This window comes from Pinus tabuliformis, chromosome J (genome assembly GCF_031772625.1).
Source record: "Pinus tabuliformis cultivar Carrire ecotype Pingquan chromosome J, CPIR1, whole genome shotgun sequence".
NCBI lineage: Eukaryota > Viridiplantae > Streptophyta > Pinopsida > Pinales > Pinaceae > Pinus > Pinus tabuliformis.
This window is the reverse complement of record NC_142295.1, coordinates 1185671684-1185695867: the sequence shown is the minus strand read 5'-3', so window position 1 is coordinate 1185695867 and position 24184 is coordinate 1185671684. Positions and strand designations below refer to the sequence as shown.

Genomic DNA, 24184 nt, shown 5'->3' with positions numbered 1-24184 from the left:
TAGCGACAACTGCTTTGTTTTACGACACCGGAACACATCTCTAGCTTAGAACCACTAAATGTTTTTGTTAATGACAATGCTCCATTAGGTAAATTGATGTTAATTTTAAGTTGATATTTCTTAGGAATTTGCCTTTCAAGTTGACCACGTGATGTATTAAAATTCCTAGGAATGCAACTGTCATGATAAGCATTCTTTCCATTCAATTTAACAATAAAAATCCTAGCTACTTAGAGATAGAGCAATCATATTTCTTTCGACCAAAGAGCAAAAATCACAATCTAATGCAATTTCCCTACACTATTCCTATGAGCACACACAAACTTTTTCAATGCAACATGCTTGTATTTCTTTTTTATTTCCTTAATGTGAATATGAGCAAAAGGAAATATGCACATACAACCAATCAATCTTTCATAAGAACGAAAACTTTTATGAGAGTTCTGTTTAGAAGGAAAAGAAGACTTTACGACACTTTCTTTCGAACGAAGATTAATCAACTATATTCTAACTTTGACTATAGACTGATAATGACAAATAAAACATTTAAGAAACATTAATCAATCAAATCAAAGTCGGGCTAGACAAGGAGATAGAAACTTGTTCTTCGAGACATAACATTCATTGATCAATCAACAAACAAACAAACAGAGAAAAGTTGGCAAAAACACATTCCCAAGGTGGGAAACTGACCCTGTGAGGATCAGCGCAGCCCTAAATGGGAGACATTGCGCTTCAGAGCACTGTCCCTAAGCCAGGGGTGTTTTGCAGCGCACTGTGTCCCTCACAAGCCTGCGTTGGTGACAATGAGCCATTTCAAAAGGCAATTTGACACAATTTTGACCAAATTTTCAATGCAAAAGAGCTGAATTACAATCTATGAACACAAGTAGGGTCTGCAAGGATGTCCTAGGAGGTGGATAAGCTACTAGAAAAGAGGATCTTCCCTAGTATGGTCACCAATTTGTTTTGGATAATTTGGTATCTATGGATAAATACTAATTCCCTAGATAAGTAGCCATATCTAGAACAACAATTTAAAGTATTTTAGACTTTCCCTATAAGCAATTGATAAGATGAGAAGACGAGAATACCTACTTGTAGTTCTGCTTTCCTCTCGTCTCCTTTGTATCGATCTTGTCGCTCCTTCCCGTACTTAATACACTTGAGAAGTAATTGTAAACACAACAGAAAACAAAGAATCGATCAAAGCAAAAGATCTATTGAATATAAGTGAATGGAATCAGATACATTTCACACATATAAGCATTATAAAACAATACAAACATATGGGAGAAAGGTTCAAACACTTTATTGAATAGAAGAAGGAATTACAACCATTTGTGTCTGATTCAAAGTCATTCCTCCAACTTGGATCCCATCCACATCACATCAAAAGCATGACAAACTTGTGGCATTACAATACTTGCTTCAAAGCCAAATCTCATAGCAACATTATCTCCTTACAATTCAACATAATCCAACCCCTAATCACTTAGATGAGTAGTCAATTTATAGGGAGATGAAAGAGGTTTTGTCATAAATGGTGGCATTGCATGGCCTTCCATACTTAGAATTAGTTCCATGGAGGAAGGGATGAGAGGATGAGATGCATCTTAACTCATTCCTCATCCATTTTCGAGTTCATACGAGTTGATAAGTGAGGGAACCTTCTAGATGACTCCAAAAGATAAGAATATTCCCAAAACCCTATGTGAATTTCTCTCAAACTCGCCCAGCGCAGGTGAAGAGAAGCCTAAGTGCTCTGCAGAGCACCCTAGCATGGACTTAACTGCTCTGCAGCGCACCCTTACATGGGCCTACCTGCGCTGGTCCCTCTAGAGGTCATTTCAGGATATCTTCATGTCATGAAACTGTCTGGGAAGGAGGCATTCAAATGGGTGACTTGTTTAGGGCATGTAGCAACTGAAATTAGGGTTTGATGAACCCTAAAACACTGATCGGATGATGGGATTGATGTGCCCAAATGGATCTGTAACAATGTCATAGAAAAATTCTGTTGTAAATGGACATTTGATGAAGAGATGGTCTACAGATTCCCCGTCTCTTTAGCAGAGAACACACCAATTATGTCCACAACAACTTTTGTTTTTGGAGATTATCTACTGTCAGAATTCTGTTACGACGGGACAACCAGATAAATAATCTAATTTTTAAAGATCATTGCCATTTCCAGATTCCTTTTAACCATATACAACTAGAATATGATGCCTCTTCCTCCTCACACACCAAATAAGCTAATTTAATTGTCACCTTCCCATCCACTGGATTCCTTCTCCAAATCCATTTATCATTTTCCTCCGATAAAACAATACCACTTTGATGAAAAATAGACACATACATGTTCCATTCCAATGCTAAATCTCCCACAAGTCCCAGCTCCAAAGCACTCTTCCAACTCCCATCCCCTAATTGACTTCCCTTGAAAACATCGATAAAATAAAAGATCCCTCTCATATTCAAAGCTAGTCTAAGATTATAGGACATAGTCTGCAATTCTCCTTTAGCCATCCAAGGTTCCCAACCCAGTTTTGTTATTCTTCCATTACCTATTTTCCATACTAGTCCTTTACGAATGACAAGTAAAGCATTTATAAAGGCTTTCCATATGTTTGAACCATTCCTACCAGAATGTGCCATGTTGACCCAATCCATTAAATTGTCAACCTTTACATACTTATGAACATTTGTCCCCAAAACCCTTTGTCAAAGAGCCCTCTCCATAATGCTTTTGCCATAAGAGCCTTCCCAAAACTAAAGATGTTCTTTAGACCCCAACCACCTTGTTTTTTTGGCTTGGTTATCTCCTTCCACTTCATTAGATGATAACTTGAATTTTTCTTACCTCTCCATAAGAAATTGAAAGACAATCTTCTGATTTTCTCCAATATCGACTTAGGAACATAAGCAATTGACAACTAGTAAACTGAAATACTTTCTAGTACTAATTTTAACAAAACAAGTCTTCCTCCTAAAGAAAGATAATGATTACACCAATGATCAATCCTCCTGCTCACCTTTTCCACTAACCAATTCCAATAAGTTACCATATAGTTAATTGCTTTCAATCTAAACCCCAAATATTTTAAACCGAATTCTAGATGTCTAAACTCCAAAGGAAAATTTCTCTTGAGGTCTTGTAAAGAAAATCATGACAGCCCATGGTGGAGGACGAAAGACTTGACCAGACTTACTTCCATACTAGAAGCCCTGCAAAACAACTGTAAAATGTCCCATATTCTTACCCAAATCTGAATCTCACCCTTCCCAAAAAGTAATACGTCATCCACAAATAACAAGTGAAGAATTTTCACCAAATCAATCACATTTATGCCTTTAATTCTACCTGCCTCTACTTCTAAAATCAATAACTGACTTAAACCTTCCACTGTCAGCAGAAAAAGGAAAGGTGACAAGGGGCAACCTTGTCTGATACCCCTTGAAGCACGAAAGAAATATGATGCTACCCCATTAACTAAAACTGCAAAATTTGTTGATTGTACACAAGCCATTATCCAATTTACAATTTGAATTGTCAAATTGATTTGCAGAAGCATTAATCTCAGGTAACTCCAGTTAACCCTATCATAAGCTTTCACAAGATCTAATTTCATAACAAGACCTAACAAATTTTTCTTTACCATTGTGTGTAGACCCTCCTGAGCCACGCCTATCGCATCCAAAATTTGACAATCTTTTAAGAATCCAAATTGTTCCAAAGAAAACCCTTCTGATAAGAAGCTTTTCAATCTGCCTGACATGATTTTTGAATTCAACTTATAAAAGAAATTACAAAGAGAAATTGGCCTAAAATCATCGAAAGTTTGTGGACCAAAACTCTTTGGAATTAATGTTATGAAAGTAGCATTTAGTGCACCTGGAACCTTTGCCTCTACTTGAATCTCATTCAATGCTAGGACTAGGTCATTTGTTAGAGGATCAAAAAATTCCAAAAAGAACTCGTTGTCCAGCCATCTGGACTTGGGCCTTTTGACTTCTTCGCTTTCTTTAAAATATTTAGAATCTCTCCTTTTTTTATCAACAAATATTATCTCATTTGCTTGATCCTCAACCAGTCTTGGAAAGGCTTGAATAAATTTTAATTAATCAACAATGTGATTTATCCCTAGGTCCTTAATTTTTTTTTTAAATGAAGCACTCCAATATTTCAAATTTCTTCCTAGTCTGTAATAATCCTCCCTTCTTGATCTTTGATGGACCAAATGGAATTCTGAGCCTTTCTATACTCAACATACTTGTGAAAATATCTAGTATTACTATCTCCTTCTTCTAACCATATATCTCTGCTACGTATTCTCCAATTTACTTCCTCTTTCTATAAAAAATTGTCTTGACTCTGTTCTAGAATTTGAAGCTACAAAAGTTCCTCTTGGTCTAGAATGCAAGATTCCTTTTTTTGTTCACAAAAGCCAAAATATCCCTGCACGCATTGTCTATGATTCCTTATTCTTCCCTCTCGCACCCCATTCAATTGTTTTCATTTTAATGTCTCTTAACATCTGCATGAAATGTTTTGTCAGAGATTTCTTATTCCTTGAATCAAAAGATCCTCATTCCTTCTGAATCAAATTTGCGAATGAATCCTCTTTAATCCAACCTGGATTGAATTTGAAAGGAGCCTTTTTCCTTTTTTGTATATGCCCCATCTGCAAGAGAACCGGGAAATGATCTAAGACGCCCACAATCAATCCATCCTTTAACACCCAACTCATATAGCATCAAAATTGTTCAATCAAATCAGCCAAAACCAGAAAACGATCTAATCTCTTTGCTATCCCTTCTTCTCTCGAATGCTTATTCGTCCAAGTAGCCTATAAAGGAAAAGGCTCTGCATCTACCAAATTACAGTTATCTATCAGATTTCTAAAGAAGAGAGCTAAAGGATCAAAATGAGCTTTCTTCCCCCATTTCTCACAATTAGAAAGGATAAAAATTTAAGGGCCTTTTTCTTTCAGGCACCCCTAATGCCCCTAATGTTCCAGGAGAGAATTAACATCAAACCACCCCCATACTAGGCTTATATCCTCTAAGCGCCCAGAAGTAGAAATCCTCCTCCTCCATGTCCCACAATCTTCTCCTCATATCCCTCCTTCCCTTAACATGATGCCAATTCCACACCCTCTAGTTAACAAGGCTAGGCTTTAATCTTCCTCCTCTGAAAATAGCATCACCAATAGAACTTTTCCCTAAATACGACAACCCCATCCCAAAAGTTGTTAATATGGGTTTCAGTTGTAATCTGAAGGATGGGAATCCCTTCTCTCCCCTAAGAGGCTCAAGTAAATTATCATATATAGGAGACGAAAATCCATGAGGGGTAGAAAATCTAAGCTTTGGATTTAACCTCAACTCAGACCTTGACTTACCAGAAGAAAACTCCAGATCCTATGAAGAAATTGGAGCCATCAACGATGTAGAAGACTCCAAAGGGAACTCCGACCGAAATAATTTCAACAAATCCTCTCTCGACTTTATTCCTCCTTCCTTACATAATCTATTATTCCCCGAATTTTTAATCACTTATGCTATTAGTGTCCTGTCCACAGGAGACACTTCCCGGGCCTTGTTATTCTTTCAAACCGACACCAAAGGACCATAACCAACCTCATGCCCTTCCCCTTCCTTTATAAAGGTATTCAATGGAGGCATGGGAATTATTTCAGCAGAAGAATCAACAACCTTATCTTCTACAATTTCAGTTCCAGGAACTTTAATAAGAAGTAAGGGTATAATCTCGAAAGACCGATTAGACTCCTGCCACTTTACCAATGAGCAAAAAACCATATCCTCTGTCCAAGTAGGTGGGATGTGAGGATTTAAAACCCACTAAGCATTAAGCAAAATGTCCAGAGAGCCCGGGGTTTGCTTTGAAATATTTACAACCCTTTCCTCTAAGCCTGACTCGATAAGATCCATATCCTCATGCATTGAAACAAAAGTTCTAGAAAAGATAGAAGAGGAAAATATGACATGAGGATTTGTTGAAGATTGAATACTTGGTACAAGAGTAGTCTTGTTAGAAGTTTCTCCAACGTGGGTCTGATCCTCCCTCGTTGCTTCAATGACAAAAATCTCCAATACATTATCCACTTTATCAATGCAAACATATTCCTTCGACTCATCCTTCTTGATATTCCTCTTAAATGGTCGCTGCTTTGAAGGAGCAACAAAATATGGACAATCCCTCCTAAGATGTCCCATCTCCCTGCAACCGGAACATCTAAAAGGGACCTGCCAATAGTCCACTTGAAATTTGTACTGACATTTTCCCCAAACAACCTCCAAATTCGCCACCAAATCTTGATTGAAATCTACCTTGACTAACACACGGGCCACCCTTTTGTCCATAATCAACTCTTGTGTCTCATCAAAAAATAAGAACTTACCTAATAAATTTCCGGCTTTTTCCATGAACTCCTTATTTCAAAACTGTAATGACAAACCAAAAATTAAAGCCCCAACATGTTGAACAAACACAGGTTCCAATTGTGCACATAAAGCTGGATGCCAAAACTTTAAAACTAGACTAACATTGTCCCAAAGGCATACATTTTCTTTTATTCTTTCTGCACCCTGCCTCATTTGAAAGATAATTCCTATCCACCCCTTGGTTAAGCGGCATAATTCTGGTTCATAACCCATAAATGACAATCAATTTTGTTTTATCCACTCCGACAAACCTTTCTTCGTCACCCTTCGCCGCATAAATCTCCCTACCAAGCTTCGATCTGCAAGAATTCAAACTTGATCCATAGTTACATCTTCACACAACACCATACGATGAGCACTTTGCACTTTCCTGATGCATTTAGCCTTTCTTCTTCGCTTCAGTAAACCCTGATCAGATGCATATTGAGCAGACTCTCCCCCCCTTAGCTCAAGGGCAAAAAACCCTCTTGTTTTCCTGCTCAACACCACATGTAGGAGAAGTCCCCCTCGAAAAGGTCTCATTGTCCTCATTTGCCACCTTTTCACGTGCTTAGGATGCCTGCCTACCATAACCAACAATTGCCGACCCTCCTATTTGTCCTAATCCATCATACATGTTAGGGACTATTAGATCTACTATCCCTGTTTTATGTTTAAAGGATTCAACAAAATTTTTTATACACTTCAATATTTCACAATATTCCCCCATCAGATAAGAGAATATTTGGTGAATCCCATAACCCCAAATCCCCAAAATCCAAATCCACGACCTTATACTTCTTATCCATGTCAGCGATACCTTCTTCCCCTATAATTAAAACCTTAAAAAACAAAAGGTTGACATCTATCTAAAGCCTCCTCACCCCATCCTACCAGTGAGGGGGTAACCATGCCAACGAAGGGGCTAACCAAGCCAACGATCGAGAAACTATTGCAAATGGTGGCAACCCCATTATGTCGTCCATCTAAAGGTGATTTCTATCAACCCTAGACCTCACAAATCATTCTCTCTCCATAGTGAGATCAATTTTCGCGTTCTCCATAGTCCATTCCTGCACCTACTGCTATCAGAAACCCAAATTCAGCGTCTCCATCATCAATTCCAAACCATCTTCAAGGTGGCTAGAGCTCTTTTCGAACTTGGCCCTCTTTTATTTCGTCCGTCCATATAGCTAATGAGGGCACCGTACATAAAGAGAGTTTATTAAAATATAAGTGAGAAAAATGTATGAATCGAAAATAAACTTGATATAAAAAATAATTTATTAATTGAAAATAAACTTAATAACGAAGTAGGTGCCAGATAACAGTATATACAACCATTTCACGTGTTCCTCATATGCCCTTTAAACTAAAATCGATAAACCACGAAAATTACACAATCCCAGATCTTCCCTCAAAATTGGAGGGGCGTCAATGTGACCGGGGGTTAGAGTTTAAATTGATAGATTAAAACGGGTGGCTGGTGTACCGCTTCGTGTAGCCATAGAAGAACAAAAAAAAAATGGCATCTGAAGAAAGAGTCGAGGGAATTATTCATAATTGCCGCTGATCATGGCTCCTGTAAGCTCCTGCTACATTACCACTACTTGCTTGCATTTTAACATGTATTTTCCTTCAACAATAAGACGGAATCCTCTTGTTGGGCGAAGTAAGAAGCTATGTGGATCGAGCCCATGTCGTTTCGGACTGCTGAAGCTTCTGCCTCTTCAAAGTAAAGGCCATGGAACGCATGGAGATGCTGTCGTCCGTTGTTCTGCTAATCCTGGAAATAGATCTCCTGCTGAAATCAGGCAAGTTTCTGCAGGCCATTTACTACCAATTTCCTTTTTCATGTCTATACCCATAGAACATTTGTATAGTCGTTGGGAAGAATAGTTGTTATCTTCTTTAGGGAAGTTCAAGCCTTATAAGTTGACAGGCTGACGCCCTGGAATAGAGTAATTTTGTTTGGCAGTCTATACTGAGGGCTTACAGGTTTAAGTCTTATAAGTTGACATGTTGACTCTCTGGAATTGGAATAGAGTACTTATGTTGTGCTTTTAAATGAGTCTATACTAAAGATGGACTTAGTACCACCAACCTTTCTCTTGCAGTTATAGTGAGGACTGGCTTAGTACCAGCAACTTCTCTCGGACTGAAAAGGATGCTGACTTTCTTCCTTAATGGGTACCCAATGGCCAAAATTTTAACTATATATAAACATTCATTGTGGTAGATGGGCGACATAAGTATCCATTACAACTGTAATCATTGTTAGCACGTGAGATTTCGTTCTCTCCTTCATGTATGTGTGTACAGTTATGGGACAGAGAGACTTAGAAATTATGAGACATAGATGGTTTGTGAAACATTGTTTATATAAAAAACTTTGCCAATCTTGAAGTTGGCTTTTGGGAACAACCCCACTTGAAGTTGGCTTTGGGAAACAACCCCACCCTTGCTCCTGTACAACATTGCCAATGGTTTCTGTGTGATGTCTTGTGAGTTCTCTGCAGCCCACGGTTATTATTTATGTGATATCTGTAACGGCATATCTTACCATGGTGGCACATCCTCATAAGTTCTTATATGAAAATTGCTTCCTTCAATGGAAATTATAACGAATAATAACAGCTGAAAAAATTGATCACAAATTCTCAACACATCATATAGCTCACTTTTGGTCACGGTTTGATACAGATAACCAACCGTTCTAGGGCAGGTAAGATTGCTTTGGATAGATGATAAGTCAGTAATAGGGTCACTTATTGCCGAGATGATAAGTCAGTAATAGGGTCACTTATTGCCGTAAAGATCAGGATGCCGTGCCTATTTCTGTTAGAACGGTTGGTTCTGAAATGTGGTAAGGTCCTTAAGTTTTTACTGGGTTGAGATAACCTGACCTTCACGTTAAGTAAATTTTTCCATGAGCACAGCGAAGGAAACTTCTAACAAAGTGATAATCTTACGTGACCTAGTAGGTAACGTCATTTACCCGCCTGAGTTCTGAATTTGGGCATGAAACTTTGTCAACTTTTGCCAAAGAAAGTTCCATTAGATTGGAAAAATGAGCTTGTGACAAGTTACACTTGTTCTAGACAACGGAAGAACAATGACCTAGGTATGGCGTTTTCTTAAATGAGATTCTCTTTGGGGTTTAGGATGCTTAAATATGGTAAAGGTTTATCAGAAAGCGACAAGGATGAATTCACCAGTTGATTGCTCAAATTTAGAGAAAGATTGTCTAGTGACTCCTCCCCTTCCTGCACAACAACCTCACAGTTTATGGTTATTAGGTGATCATGGATAGGAAGCATTCAGTTTCCACTGTCGAAAAATGATGACACCAACTTGTGTGTTCATGCTGTAGAAGAAGGAGATTACTTCCTGCTTCCTTCTCGCAATAGTCTATGGTTAATAGATGATCTTGGATTGAATAGCATTAAGTGTGTGGTATAAAAAAATTGATGACTAGTATTATAAGGTATTCAAAAGATTTGAATGTGGCCCTTGCAATGTCCACCAACCTGATTTCCACAAAAGCATTGCAATATTTACAGAATCCACCATTTCTCCTTGGGTTTTACACCCACAAATCCTTATTTGATACTCTACATAGGAAGACCTAACTTCTACTAGAACAACACCCTCAATATGAAGCCCTCACATGACGTAATCAACAAAGAAGAGGAAGAGAACAAAAGAAGAATTAGATAAGATAAGATAAGATAATTATATTTATGTCCAACTAATGACCACAAAGTAGGTCAAAGGGACTGTTGAGTACAATGATGTCCATACAATGCGGGAGAACCAAATAGTCTCCTATAAAAAATACAATGCATGAATATAAAAGGTACAATGCAGGAACATAAAAGATACAATGTATGGAATGCCCTGACGGAGAAGATCCAGGGGCTAATGGGTCTGAGGATCAGACCCATCTCTCCTAACATCTGAGGCTGACTGAAGAACACTGAAAAAAACTCCACAAAGTTTGTTGGCCCGATGAAGGGCCAGTGGGAGGTGCGGATTGTCCACTAAATCGTTGCCTGGGGGAGTTCACACACTGTTGAGGTCTGGAGGATTAGACCCATCTCTCCTAACATCTGAGGCTGACTGAAGAACACTGAAAAAAACTCCACAAAGTTTGTTGGCCCGATGAAGGGCCAGTGGGAGGTGTGGACTGTCCACTAAATTGTTGTCTAGGGGAGTTCACGCACTGCTGAGGTCTGGAGGACCTAGTCTGTCTCCCAGGGATAGATCTGAGACAGATTTGTTGCTGAGATCTTGTGTGGCAGGGTGAGGTCCCACAGATCCTCTGTGATCTAGAGTCTTGATATGAAACGGTATCAATCGGACTCTTTGTGCCCTTGTCTGAAGGTAGTGCCTTGAAAAATGTCGTGATCCTCTATGTGGGGTCTGGTCTGATTGGAGGCTGAAGAATATATGCTCGGAACCTGAGAGCCTTTTGCATATATAGGGCCAAACATCTTTGATCGGGATACGTGAAAAAGTCTGCGAGGGTCTGAGAGTCTTTGAACAAGCAATGGAACCTTCCTCTGATCTCGTAGTATATAGGGCATCCAAAAATGAAGTGCACCTCGGTCTCTACTTCCTGTAAAAGACATACTTGGCAGGCTCTGTCTGGTCTATCAATCTGGCGGTTCGTCTCTACCTGAAGTCTATGAGAACATACTCTGAATTGGCCTGGAGGAATGCGAAGAGCATGCATCCAGTGGTGAAACGTAGACTAGGGTCGAATAATGAGTGCGTCTCTCAACTCCAAGAAGTGCTCAGCGTAGAAGGCCATCTTTGGGCGCAACCCTCTCGGAGGATTGACCTAGGTGACCTGGATGAACTGCCTGTAGATGTCCTCCCTGATGATCTTGTTCGACTCTTGTCTAGTAGGTAGAAGGTGATCAAGAGCATCCAAGGAATATCAGAAAGGAGGGAGACGATCCAACTGAATGCCCACTGACTCTAAGAGATCTGAAACTCTTGTAAACCAACGTCTAGCCCGACCCGAGGGAGTAGAACGGGCAATATTCTCAGAAGAGCAATATGCCAAGTAAGGGTAACGATTCCTATTCTTTATCGAGTCTGCAAATCCCCAGACACGATGCAAGAATGAGACCAAATTGAAGACTATCTCAAGCCGAAAGGGCTGAGCTCCAAACTCTGCAAGGATGATGTGCTGAGGTACTGTCTGTTTGCATCTAATGATGCGACGAAGAAGAAGAATCTGGACTCTCTCAACTGAAGCCCAATCTGACTCAAGTAAAGATGGTCCCCAAATCTCTGAGCCATATAGAACAATGTGACAGATGAAGGTGTCCATGAGGTTCATCTTGGACGAGATGTCTTGGAGGTGATGTTGAAAGCACTGTCTCTTGAGAAGGGCTAAGGATCCATATCCTTTGTTGATCTGAGGCTAAAGCGTTGGTTGCAAACTGAAGCGGCACCTGAGAATTACACCCCCAAGTACGTATATGTGCTGGTGATCTCAACCTCCTCCCCTCTGAATAGGAAGTGAAGGTTTGATGTTTTCTTCACCCCATTGAAGATCATAACCTTGGTTTTACCCAGGTTAACTGTCAACTATCGAATATCGCAAAACAAAGCTTGTTGAAGAATCTAGGGCAATTCTATGTAGTGTGATTCTTCTTGACTTGATAACAATTTGTGGAGTCTTTTTACTTTTTCTTGTTAGCTTAATCTTCTTCTTCTTCTTATTAATGCATGTGTGTGTACTTCATCAAACTGCTACCAAAAACATAAGAACATGAACACAAGATGTTGGCTCTCTGCCAGGGCCAAAACCTCTCTTCTCTTGAGAGGAAAACCCTTTAGTAAGTTTCTCTTATTGAAGCTTCTTATGGATCAATGCCAAACCCTAGACCCTTGACTAGAATGTCCTCCAAGCAGAAGTCAAGTCCTTCCTCTTTTCTGCTCTTTGTTCCCCAACACTTCCTTCTTCCGGCACTTCGTTTCCCGGCATTTCGTTCTCCTTTCAATTGTTGTTAGATCTTGTTGCACTTACTCTAGAAGAGATACCTTGATGAGACCCTTTCCTTATGATGATCCCTTCCTTCTCTTCACCAATCAATGAACTTGTATGACTGTAATGGGAGGGCTGTTATTGTTGATTTTGGGTAGCATCGGATGTGCTCTAGCTCTGAAATTTTGTGGAGGGGTTAGAACACATGAGATCTCCAAGACCTAGAAATCGTTGGGAGGAATTCCACCCGGATGAGGAGTTATTAAAATAATTAATATTTTTAATGGGTTCCTAAGTCTAAACTTAGGAAAATAAAAATATTAATGTTTATTAATAAGAATATGGGTGAGAAACTTCTAAGTGATGAGGATCAAGTCTGTTTTAATTTTAGCCGTTGATTAGGGACTTAATCTCGGTCGTTGATTCATCAATAGGAAAAGTATAAAAGGAGGCTTGAGGGTTAGTTGGAGACACACTAAGAGATCAAGGAGTTCGATTTTTCTGGGGTGTGGTTTGCCGAGAAAGTCGAGCTAAGTGATTTGAGTTGCAGTGAGAGAGGGGTACTTCGGCAGATGGACTTCAGTGCAAGGCCGAGAATACATAACAGAGAGGCAGAGCAGCAGCAGGAGAGACAACGCAACTTTAGAGAGGGTGACGTAGAAGTAGAGGGGCTGATGCAGTCCCTTAGAGGCAGCGCTCGGTTTTCAGTGGGGCACAGAGAGCAGCAGTTTAGCATATCGACTTTTGAGCGAGGGAGGCTCATTGGAAGGGTGACGTAACTCCTAGTGGAGGTGATGCAGTTCCAACGCAGAGCTTGGAGCAACCATCGTTGCCCAACACTAGGAACAACATTGTCATCTGTGGGGTTTGATCATCTAGTTGCTGGAATTGTCAAAATATCTGTCTCCGGATAGAGGTACTTTTGCCAAGTTTATTCTCTGTTGGGTGAGCCGGATTGGGCACCCTAGTTGTATTCAGGAATCTTCTTAATAATACAAACCCTCTATATGCTGCACCGGTTTTCTCGAATTGGGTTTTTCCGAGGACAACTGTCCAAAAATAACGGTGCCCCTTGTGTGATTGTCTCATTTCAGTTCATGATCTGTATGTATGTGTAGTCTGCAATAGTGTTTTCATCGTTGTTTAAATTATTAAATAACTTGTTGAATGTAAAGAACAAGTAGGAGATGATGAACCAGTGATTGCAGTAGGATTTATTATGTGTAGATTCAGAAATTTTCACATGGTAACAGAGCATTGTAGATCATAGGAGACTGAAGACACCAACCAAGAGATCCAGAGAATTTGCTACAGAGAAGCAGCTGTCCTGAGTGACAACGCTGTTTCAGAGGCAGAGGAGTAGCCAGAGGAGTGATGCAGAGCCAGAGGAGTGACACAGAGGCTCACGTAGTGCCTGCGTCAGCATTTCAAGCCTGCAGAGGGTGACGCAGAGCCAAAGAGGAGCCCACGCAGTGACTGCGTCAGCTCTCTAGGCTAGCGCAGAGCCTGAAAGGTTCGAATCAGCCAGTTGCCAGGGCTGGAGGAGCAGAGCAAATTCGATTTGAGGAGCTAGTGGGACGCTGTTTCTGTTGGTGTAGAATAGTGTCTGTGGAGACAGAGCCGAGGTAGAGGGAGTCGTTGCCTTGACATATTTCTAACCAAAGAAATCTAGATTTGGGTTGTAGCAGTAAAGGAGGATTGGAGAGGAGGGATTCGACATTTGGCCGGAGGATTTCTGTAAGGGAAATCAGGACTTGGAAGGAGTCTAGAGGAGCTTGTTCCTTAGAGGGTTTCTTGCGCTAAAGAAATCTAGATCCAAGTCTTGCAAGATTGTCAGCAAGAGAGGGAGAAGAGAACTAGTCCTATTTTTGAGCAGAGATGGCAATGAATGGGTTGAGGGATCAGGACAGATTGGATGGAGCATCCAATTTTGTCAACTGGAAGGCTAGGATCCTGGCAATCCTAGACAAACATCGCATCAAGGACTATGCTTTGAAAGCAGTTGTTGTTCTGGTTGACGTTGATCCTTTGAAGAAGTACAAGGAGGCCTAGGCGAAGGCCAAGTGCATGATCCTAGATAGGGTCAAAGATCATGTAGTACCACACATTGTTGAGAAGGACACAACAAGGGAGATGTGGGAGTCGTTGACCACCTTGTACTAGGGCTCTTCCGTCCAACGGAAGATGCTATTAGAAAATTAGCTGAGACAATACCAGATGCAGAAGGGAGAGGAGATCGATCCCTTCCTTCTCAGGTTGTAAGTGATTCGCAACCAGTTGACTTCTGTGGGGTCAACACCAGATCCTGAGTTCATTGTCAGGACTGCCCTAAATGTAGTCACTGAGGACTAGGAAACTTTTGTCCAAAGTATCTTGGGCAAAGCGACTCTCCCCAGTTGGGAGGAGATGTGGGCAACTCTTTGATAAGAAGAGCTCAGGAGGTTGACCAAGATAGGGAGTAGCGGCAAAGGAGCCCGGGTCAAGAAGGAGGAGGAGGAGGATTCAGCTCTTGCATCATCGGGACAGAAAGGGCAGCAAAAGAGAAAGAAGGACATAACCAAGGTCAGATGCTTCAATTGTTGGGAAATGGGACATGATGCCACTCAGTGCCCCTGAAATAAGGGCAAGGGGGAGGCTTCTGACTTAAAGGCTGCTCCAGCGAAAGTTGACAAGGAAGACGAGGATGACGATTATGCCATGAGTGCTCATGTGCCTTTGGAGAAGAGATGGGGCAACATGGAGTTGTAGTCGAGAGGACTGTATGGAAATGGGGTAGGATCCCTGAGGTGCCCAAACTCTTGGATCACATACGACTACGGGAGCCCTTCACGACAGTAGCAAAATGATGGGTGTTGGTTGGAGCGAGGTGTGATGGAGCGACAGTGGTAGAGCTAGAGTGCCAAAGTCTGAGGCAGCGCAGTGGATGTTGTAGCAGTGCAAGAGGCACAAAGCAGTTTGCAGCAGCGCAGTAGCAACAGAGGGTCAGCACAGATTAGCAGCAGAGGTAGCTTCAGCATCACGAGGCATCTATACTGACCAGCATGTCAGTGTTTGGGTGAAGTTTCAGTTGCTTACTTCTCAGCAACTGAGTTGCAGTGCAAAAGTTAGCATTGGGAGGTGCTATGGGCAACATATTGAGAGGGAGATGTAGTACAGATGTAGCAGTGGCAGTGGTAGAGTCATGGGTAGCAGTATAGGAAGCAACAGTGCAGTGGATGAAGGGCATCAGGCCAAGCATCAGCAGCACATAGGACCGATGTAGAGGATCAGTGTAGTACTTTTGTTGAGAAGTGTTACTAGAGCACATTTCTTGCTTAGAGGTAGTGTTGATTTTGGGTAGCATCGAATGTGCTCTAACTCCAAAATTTTGTGGAGGGGCTAGAACACATGAGATCTCCAAGACCCAGAAATCGTTTGGAGAAATTCCACCTGGATGAGGAGTTATTAAAATAATTAATATTTTTAATGGGTTCCTAAGTCTAAACTTAGGAAAATAAAAATATTAATGGGTATTAATAAGAATATGGGTGAGAAACTTCTAAGTGACGAGGATCAAGTCTGTTTTAATCTTAGCCGTTGATTAGGGACTTAATCTCGGCCGTTGATTCATCAACAAGAAAAGTATAAAAGGAGGCTTGAGGGTTAGTGGGAGACACACTGAGAGATCAAGGAGTTCATTTTTTCCGGGGCGTGGTTTGTTGAGAAAGTCGAGCTAAGTGATCTGAGTTGCAGTGAGAGAGGGGCAGTTCGGCAGAGAGACTTCAGTCCAAGGCCGAGAATACATAGCAGAGAGCCAGAGCAGCAACATGAGAGACAGCGCAACTCCAAAGAGCGTGACATAGAAGCTAGAGAGGCTGACACAGAAGCTAGAGGAGTTGACGCAGTCCCTTAGAGGCAGCACTGGGGTTTTGTGTGGGGCAGAGAGAACAGCAGTTCAACATATCGACTTCTGAGCAAGGGAGGCTCACTGGAAGGGTGACGCAGTTCCAGCATAGAGCTTGGAGCAGCCATCGCTGCCTAGCATTGGGAACAACATTGTCATTTGTGGGGTTTGATCATCCAGTTGCTGGAATTGTCAAAATATCTATCTCCGGATAGAGGTACTTTTGCCAGGTTTATTCTCTGTTGGGTGAGTCGGATTGGGCACCCTAGTTGTATTCAGAAATCTACTTTATAATACAAACCCTCTACATGCTGCCCCTGTTTTCCCGAATTGGGTTTTTTCGGGGACAATTGTCCAAAAATAATGGTGTCCCTTGTGTGATTGTCTCATTTCAGTTCATGATCTGTATGTATGTGTAGTATGCAATAATGTTTTCATCGCTGTTTAAATTATTAAATAACTTGTTGAATGTAAAGAACAAGTAGGAGATGATAAACCAATGATTGCAGTAGGATTTCTGATGTGTAGATTCAGAAATTTTCATAGTTATGACAACAGAGGCAACCTCCTTAGCTTCGCACGTGTGACTGTTTTCCTTGTGTTGTTGACCTCTTCCTTCTTCGCTTGAGAGAGTTTCTTCTTCGCTTGAGTGAGGGGTCTTATAGGCTTATTTAGATTGCTCAATCAAAGAAGTTATGTGACTGTGATCTTACTGCTGATATGACCGCAGACTATCCTTCATCTTCTCGCACGTGTGACTGTATTTACCCTAGAAAAACAGCCTACAACCTTCGCCTATACTTTCCCTTACTTCGCTGCACTAGAGGCTTCTCTTCTTCACTTTTTCTTCACCTTAGATTCGTCTTACTTTCCGTTGATTTCAGAGGAATATGAGTGACTTTATAGTGGAGTGGAAAACCTCTATATATAGAGGACTGTCCCTCCTTTTAGGCCGACTAAAAGGCCGACTTGAAGACTGTTTGTAGGCCGACTTGCTACCTTTGCTTCGGATGGCTTCTTTGATGGTGTCTTTGCTTTGGAGGAGACTTGAATTTGTTTGGAGGGTTATTCTTTGACTCTTATACAAACATGTACATGGAGTAACATGCCCTTAAGGTCTTCATCATTTTCTTTTGACCGTTTGACTCACCTATAGCACTTTAACATGTGCTAGACCTATTTCAATGAGCAAGAAACACATTGACATATATTATAAAAATAATATTTCTTTTCTTGAATAAATACAAATATCAAAAGTACATTTATGAAGACCGAACCTAGTTACATTTCCTTCAACACTCCCTCTTAACTAGGGAGGTATTCATACAACATTACAAGGTGTTTGGTTAGTTTTAATCTTGAAGAATTCTCATAAGAGAAACCAGATTGGCAATCCATCTGTTATAGCATCATAGTAACCAACATTGATTCCACAACAAGGCCTTGACTGATAGCTCTTTCTCTCAATAGATCAGAACACAATGTTGGCGAGACCAATGACTTATAGACACCTTAGTCATTGTCTCTCAAGGTACATACCCACCCGGGTGTTCACTGAGCATGACCTTCTAGGACTATTCTTGTCTTGGGTTCCCAACCCTCAATTATATCGATCCGCTTGCCTACTCTTGTCTTGGATGCCCTACACATCCTCAAAGAGTATCGAATGCCAGATGATTACCCAATCCTCCCATTCTTTCTTCCCAAGTGAAGACAAGAATGTTGTGTCTATCTCTTCCTCTCAATTGAGGAAGACATGCCCAAGTATCCTCTGACAAGGTACTTGTCCAAGTTCCTTTGTAATTGGGAACTTGTTATAACTCCCTCTTAGCTAGGGACTTGTCCATTCATCAACAACTTCTTCTTCGTGGGTCCTTCAGCTGCTTGATCTTCTTCTTTCCTTCGATGTCATGAAGTCTTGGTTCGAACTTCCTTTTGGTAGGGCACCATCCATCGATCACTTTCCTTCCTGGTTTGTCATGTCATTGCTTCCTTTGTGGAAAGTGGTCTTCTTGTCATATATCAGGATCTCTTGTCATCTGGCTACTCCTTTTTCATCTTGTCCATGCTTCAGAATACTCTTCTCATGGATGCTTTGTTGAACTTGCTTGTTCCCATGCTTCGGTCGAGTAGCCCTTCATGACTTCATCCTGTTATTGCTTCAACATTAAGTTTTGCTGGATGGCTTTCTTCATCATGACATCTTTGTAGAGTAGAATCAATTATCTGCACCTTTTGTATCTCCAAGGCCTTCATAGGTGTCAAGGGTCTTTCCTTCCTTTGTCAAAGTTGTCTTGCCTTCTTTCAAGAGATATCTTCAAAGTATCTTGTCAGATAGTGATTCTTGGTGATCATGGTGTTCTTCACATGTTTGATCTCTTTCTTCATTTGCTTCTTCTTGGATAGATTGGTCAACTACCTTCTACTTCTTGAGGGAGCACTTCTTCATTGCTAGTTTCTAGGACTAGTCAACATTCCTTCTTGCTTCCTAGTCAACAATCTTATACTCCTTATGTGAGTATTTCCTTTTGTTGACCTTCATTGCATTGTAGTACATGCCTTCGAGCATGTTATTGGTGAAAGAGATTCTTTCATACTTGATCATGTCATAGAACTATTCCCATGACTCAATAATGTACATATGATAACATGACTAAACTTTGATGCATACATACCTCATCTTGATTCTCCTTTGATCATTTTGGCTTCATTTGGTTGTCCTTGATATGGCCCTTCTTGCTCCATCTTAGCTTGCCTGCATATCATCCTTTTCTTGAATCCCATGAATGGGACTCCCAATGAAACATCTGCTTCTTATTCATGAATCTTCTTTTGAAGATTCCATCATAGGATCTTGAAGACCCTTACCCTGCAAATGTTTCTTTCCTTTTGATGATGGATGTCTTCTAAGATTCTTAATCATGATCAATTTTCTTTCATTGTGGATGAGGTCCTATTCTAGGTATGCTCCTTCTACATGAATATCTTGAGCTATATCTACCATGCTCCTATATTCTAGAAGATATTTCTAACCATGCATTTTGTTCTCATTTATAAATGCTCTTTCTACATGAGTATCTAGAACTCTATGTACTTCATGCTGCTAGATTCTAGAAGATGTTTCTAGCTATGCAATTTTATTCTATTCCTACATGCTCCTATCCTACTCAAAACTTTGAAAGAAGACTTTAAGTAAAGAGTTTGACTTAGTCATAGTAGAGATCCAGAGGATCTTCCTTCTTTTGCTTCTTTTCTTCTTCTTTCACCTCTTGAGTCATGTGAGCTTCTTCCCTTTTTCTTTTGTTGTTGTTGTCCTTCTTTAGTTTAGGACAATTCCTTTTGTAGTGTCCATATTCTTGGCATCCATAGCATTGGATTTTGGACATATCTTTATTGTTTGTTCTTCGTGGACCAAATTTGCCAAATTTTCCCTTTCTCTTGGCCATGGTAGCAAATGCTTTCTCCTTTGATCCCACATCTTCCTTGGCTTTGAGTCTGGTTTCCTTTGTTTTGCATAGAGACCACATTTCACTTAATGTGGTAGCTTCCTTCTCTGCATATATGCTTGATGTGAAGTTGCCCCAATCCTCAGGTAGAGCATTGAGTACTACAATTGTCATTTATTTGTCAGACATGACTTCCCCTAGCTCTTGAAGTTGATTCCTTATCTCAAAGGTCTTAATGAAGTAGGGAGCTATTCCTTCCTTTGATATCTTCATCTTGTATAGTTCATTTCTTAGAGATATCACTTCTCCAGCTGTGGTTATCGATAATAGCTCTACTAGTTTATCATAGATTTCTTTTGATGTTTCAAATTTGAATACATAAGGAATGAGAGAGTCTTTGATGGATTCTATTAGAATCCTTTGAGCCCTTGTCTCATCCCTATTATACTTGGCTAAGGCTTGAGTTTGTCCCTTTGCAGGAATAGTGACATTCCCTTTGATGTGTTCTAGGAGTTCATTCTCTTTGAGAAGTAAGTCAGTCCTCTTCTTCCATGCAAGAAAGTTATTGGTACCTACCAATTTGTTGCTTTCCTTGCAAAAAGACATTAATGTATATTCAAAAGGGGACATATACTTGATAGATTTTTAGATGTAGTGGATTTGCTTTCTCCTTGAAGACTTGATGGCTTGCCTTCCTAGGATCTTGATGTTCTTCAAGTTGCCTTCTCCAAGTGGACTTGCTTGATGATGAGATTTGCTTGATGACTTGTAGATGATGTAGGTCCCTCTTTGATTTGTTCTTCTTTGTAGGTGCCTTTATGTAAGGCTCTTCTTCTTGCTTTGTAGTCTTCCTTGATGAATGATAGATGGTAGGCCTTCTTGTCCTTGAAGTGATTGAGACTTCTTGGCTTGATGCTTCAACTTTGTAGATGTCCTTCCTTGATGAGTCACCTTATGAGTGTTCTTGAGATGCCCTTTCCTTGATGTGTCACCTTAGCTCCGATACCATGTTGAAGAATCTAGGGCAATTCTATGTAGTGTGATTCTTCTTGACTTGATAACAATTTGTGGAGTCTTTTTACTTTTTCTTGTTAGCTTAATCTTCTTCTTCTTCTTTTTAATGCATGTGTGTGTACTTCATCAAACTGCTACAAAAAAATAAGAACAAAAACATAAGATGTTGGCTCTCTGCCAGGGCCAAAACCTCTCTTCTCTTGAAAGGAAAACCCTTTAGTAAGTTTTTCTTATTGAAGCTTCTTATTGATACCCTTGACTAGAATGTCCTCCAAGCACAAGTCAAGTCCTTCCTCTTTTCTGTACTTTGTTCCCCGAAACTTCCTTCTTCTGGCACTTTGTTTCCTGGCACTTCGTCCTCCTTTCAGTTATTGTTAGATCTTGTTGCACTTGCTCTAGAAGAGATACCTTGATGAGACCCTTTCCTTATGATGATCCCTTCCTTCTCTTCACCAACCAATGAACTTGTATGACTATAATGGGAGGGCTGTTATGACAACAAGACAACCTCCTTACCTTTGCATGCGTGACTGTTTTCCTTGTGTTGTTGACCTCTTCCTTCTTCGCTTGAGTGAGGGGTCTTATAGGCCTATTTAGATTGCTCAACCAACGAAGTTATATGACTATGATCTTACTGTTGATATGACCGCAGACTGTCCTTCATCTTTTCGCACGTGTGACTGTATTTACCCTAGAAAAACAACCTACAACCTTCGGATATACTTTCCCTTATTTCGTTGCATTAGAGGCTTCACTTCTTCGCTTTTTCTTCACCTTAGATTCGTCTTACTTGCTTGTTGATTTCAGAGGAATACGAGTGATGTTATAGTGGAGTGGACAACCTCTATATATAGAAGATTGTCCCTCCTTTTAGGCCGACTAGAAGGCTGACTTGAAGATTGTTTGTAGGCCGACTTGCTACCTTTGCTTCGGATGGCTTCTTTGGTGGTGTCTTTGCTTTGGAGGAGACTTGACTTTGCTTGGAGGGTTATTCTTTGACTCTTATACAAACATATACATGGAGTAACATGCCCTTAAGGTCTTCATCATTTTCTTTTGACCATTTGACTCCCCTATAGCACTTTGACATGTGCTAGACCTATTTCAATGAGCAAGAAACTCATTGACATATATTATAAAAATAATATTTCTTTTCTTGAATAAATACAAATATCAAAAGTACATTTATGAAGACCGAACCTATTTACATTTCCTTCAACAAAGCTAAGGCATCCAGCTGCCTCTGTAATCCTTCTCGAGATGAGGAGAGGAGGACCATGTCGTCAGCAAAGAGTAGAATAGATATCAGGACCTGGTGAAGAAGGCAACCATCAGTGTCCTGGATATGCTTGTGTAGAAAAGCCTCCAACTCATCAATATATATCCCAAGCAGGGTAGGGGACAATGGACCGCCCTGTTTAACCACAATAGTGCTTCGGATGAAATCATACATCCCATGAGCCATGCGAAGACGACCAAGGACAGACTCATATAGGCGCGTAATAACTGTCAATAGGGTCGTCGAGATGCCAATATCTCTGAGTCTCTGGAGTAAGGCTTCCCTCAGAACAGAGTCAAAAGCTTTCCGAAAATCTACGAAACAACAATAGACTTTCGAAGAGCGATGTCGTGCCTCCTCAATCACAACACGGAGGGTGAAGATCTGGTTGATGCTCTGATGAGCTGGTCGAAAACCTGCCTGTCCCATAGCTTTGAGTTGTCCTTGCTCAAGGTCACTGGAGAGCTTCCTATGTAGAACAATAGCATACAACTTTGAGAACGTGTGGCCCATCATGATCGTTCTGTAGTTATTGGGATTTGAGCTAGGCCCTGATTTGTGGATCGGATGGATGATGTGGTGTGACCATGCCGGTGGAAAACCTTCACGGACTACATGGTTGAAGAGAGCAGCCAAGTAGCTAACCAAAGCACAGAAACCATGTTTAAAGAACTCTGCTTGGTAGCCTTCCTCATCGGCTGCTTTGCTGTTTTTCATCACCCAAATGGCCTCTCTAATATCTTTGTCTGAGAATAGGTAACAGGAAGGGGGTGGGGAGGTATCATGAATTTTCCCTTCCTCGGAATATCGTAAAGGTTGGAAGTGTGAGAGAACATGGATGTAGGGTCGAGGTCAGATGGAAGAGGGGAGCGTCGGGGAAGGATGGTATGCCAGAATTGTTTAGGGGAGTGGACAAGGAGAGCAGAAAGTTCTCGTCTTCTATGAGAGACAAAGAGTCGTTTCTTGTGACGAAGGAGGCGATGGTAAGAAGCTTTGAGGTCAAGGTAGAAGGGTTGAGAGTGGGTGAAAGCATATCGAAGTTCTCTATGTAGAGTCTTGCATTCATCATCATACCATTTGTTCATGGGACAAGATCCAAATTTTCGGGAGATGGAAGTGGAACGAGTGGAGTGAGGGAAGGATTTGAGCGCTGCTTCCCAAATGGTAGATGAAAGACGAGTGTATTTAGTGGAAGCATAATCAAGCAAGGAGAACTGTGTCTTTGATGGAAGCATCTTGCGTAGGGTAGAGGAGAAGATGTCAGGGTCGCCTTCGTCAAATCGAAAGGTGGTTTGGGGTGGGTCTTGAGGGGAAGGATGGGGTGGAAGGGGAGGGTCAAACCTGACAGAGAAGGAAAGAAGTGCATGATCAACAAGGGGGATGGGGGAGATCGAGAGATGGCAAATAAAAGGGAGCAAGTTTTGGCTAGCGAGGACATAATCAACTACACTCACACCCTCGCCATATGGCCGACATGTGAAAAAGCGGGAGTCTGGGAAACAAGGGAGACCATTTAAAATTAACAACTCCTGTGATTCCCCCAACTGTAATAGATGCTTACCATAAACTGTAGTGGACCCCAAAGCATCATTTGACATCCGGTGAAGCCCAACTGAATCTGGATCTATCCCTTGGGTACAAAACACATCCTCTGATCGATCGTGGAGAGGGATTTGGAGATCTCTAGTACGAGCATTGAAGTCACCTAGGAGGATGACTTCCCCAACAACAGAGTACTGGGTGATGCCGATGTACAAGCTAAGTCACCAGGTTCGTGTTCGAGTTCGAGTTCGGCGACCATGAAATTCGAATAAAGTTCGACAACTAAAATTTTGTCGATAAAGTTCGACATAAAATTCGAAAAAAATGTATATATATATATATATATATATATATATATATATATAATCAATTTAAAGTCAAATTCAAATAAATTTTTGGCTTAGCAAGAGAACAGAGGCTAGAAAATCTATTAAATTTTATAAATTATGTGTGATCAATTTTGGTCATTTTCAAGCCTTTAATGTCTTTATTGTAATTCTCCTCCAAATTATATGCTTCAGATTTCCAATGATATTCAGCCTTCAAAAAGAAAGAGTACAGTTAAA

The 24184-nt window shown here is 40.7% G+C and overlaps 1 protein-coding gene across 1 annotated transcript in view; it reads left to right on the top strand.

Annotated features, from left to right (window-relative positions):
* The first annotated feature begins 7939 nt into the window (after positions 1 to 7939).
* LOC149231321 (protein LOW PSII ACCUMULATION 1, chloroplastic-like) overlaps positions 7940 to 24184 on the top strand; it is a 54733-nt gene continuing 38488 nt past the window's right edge. Inside the window, exon 1 of the mRNA XM_089376268.1 lies at positions 7940 to 8264. Within this exon, the coding sequence (XP_089232394.1) occupies positions 8026 to 8264 (239 nt within the window). The 5' untranslated portion in view covers positions 7940 to 8025. The remainder of the gene's footprint in view (positions 8265 to 24184) is intronic.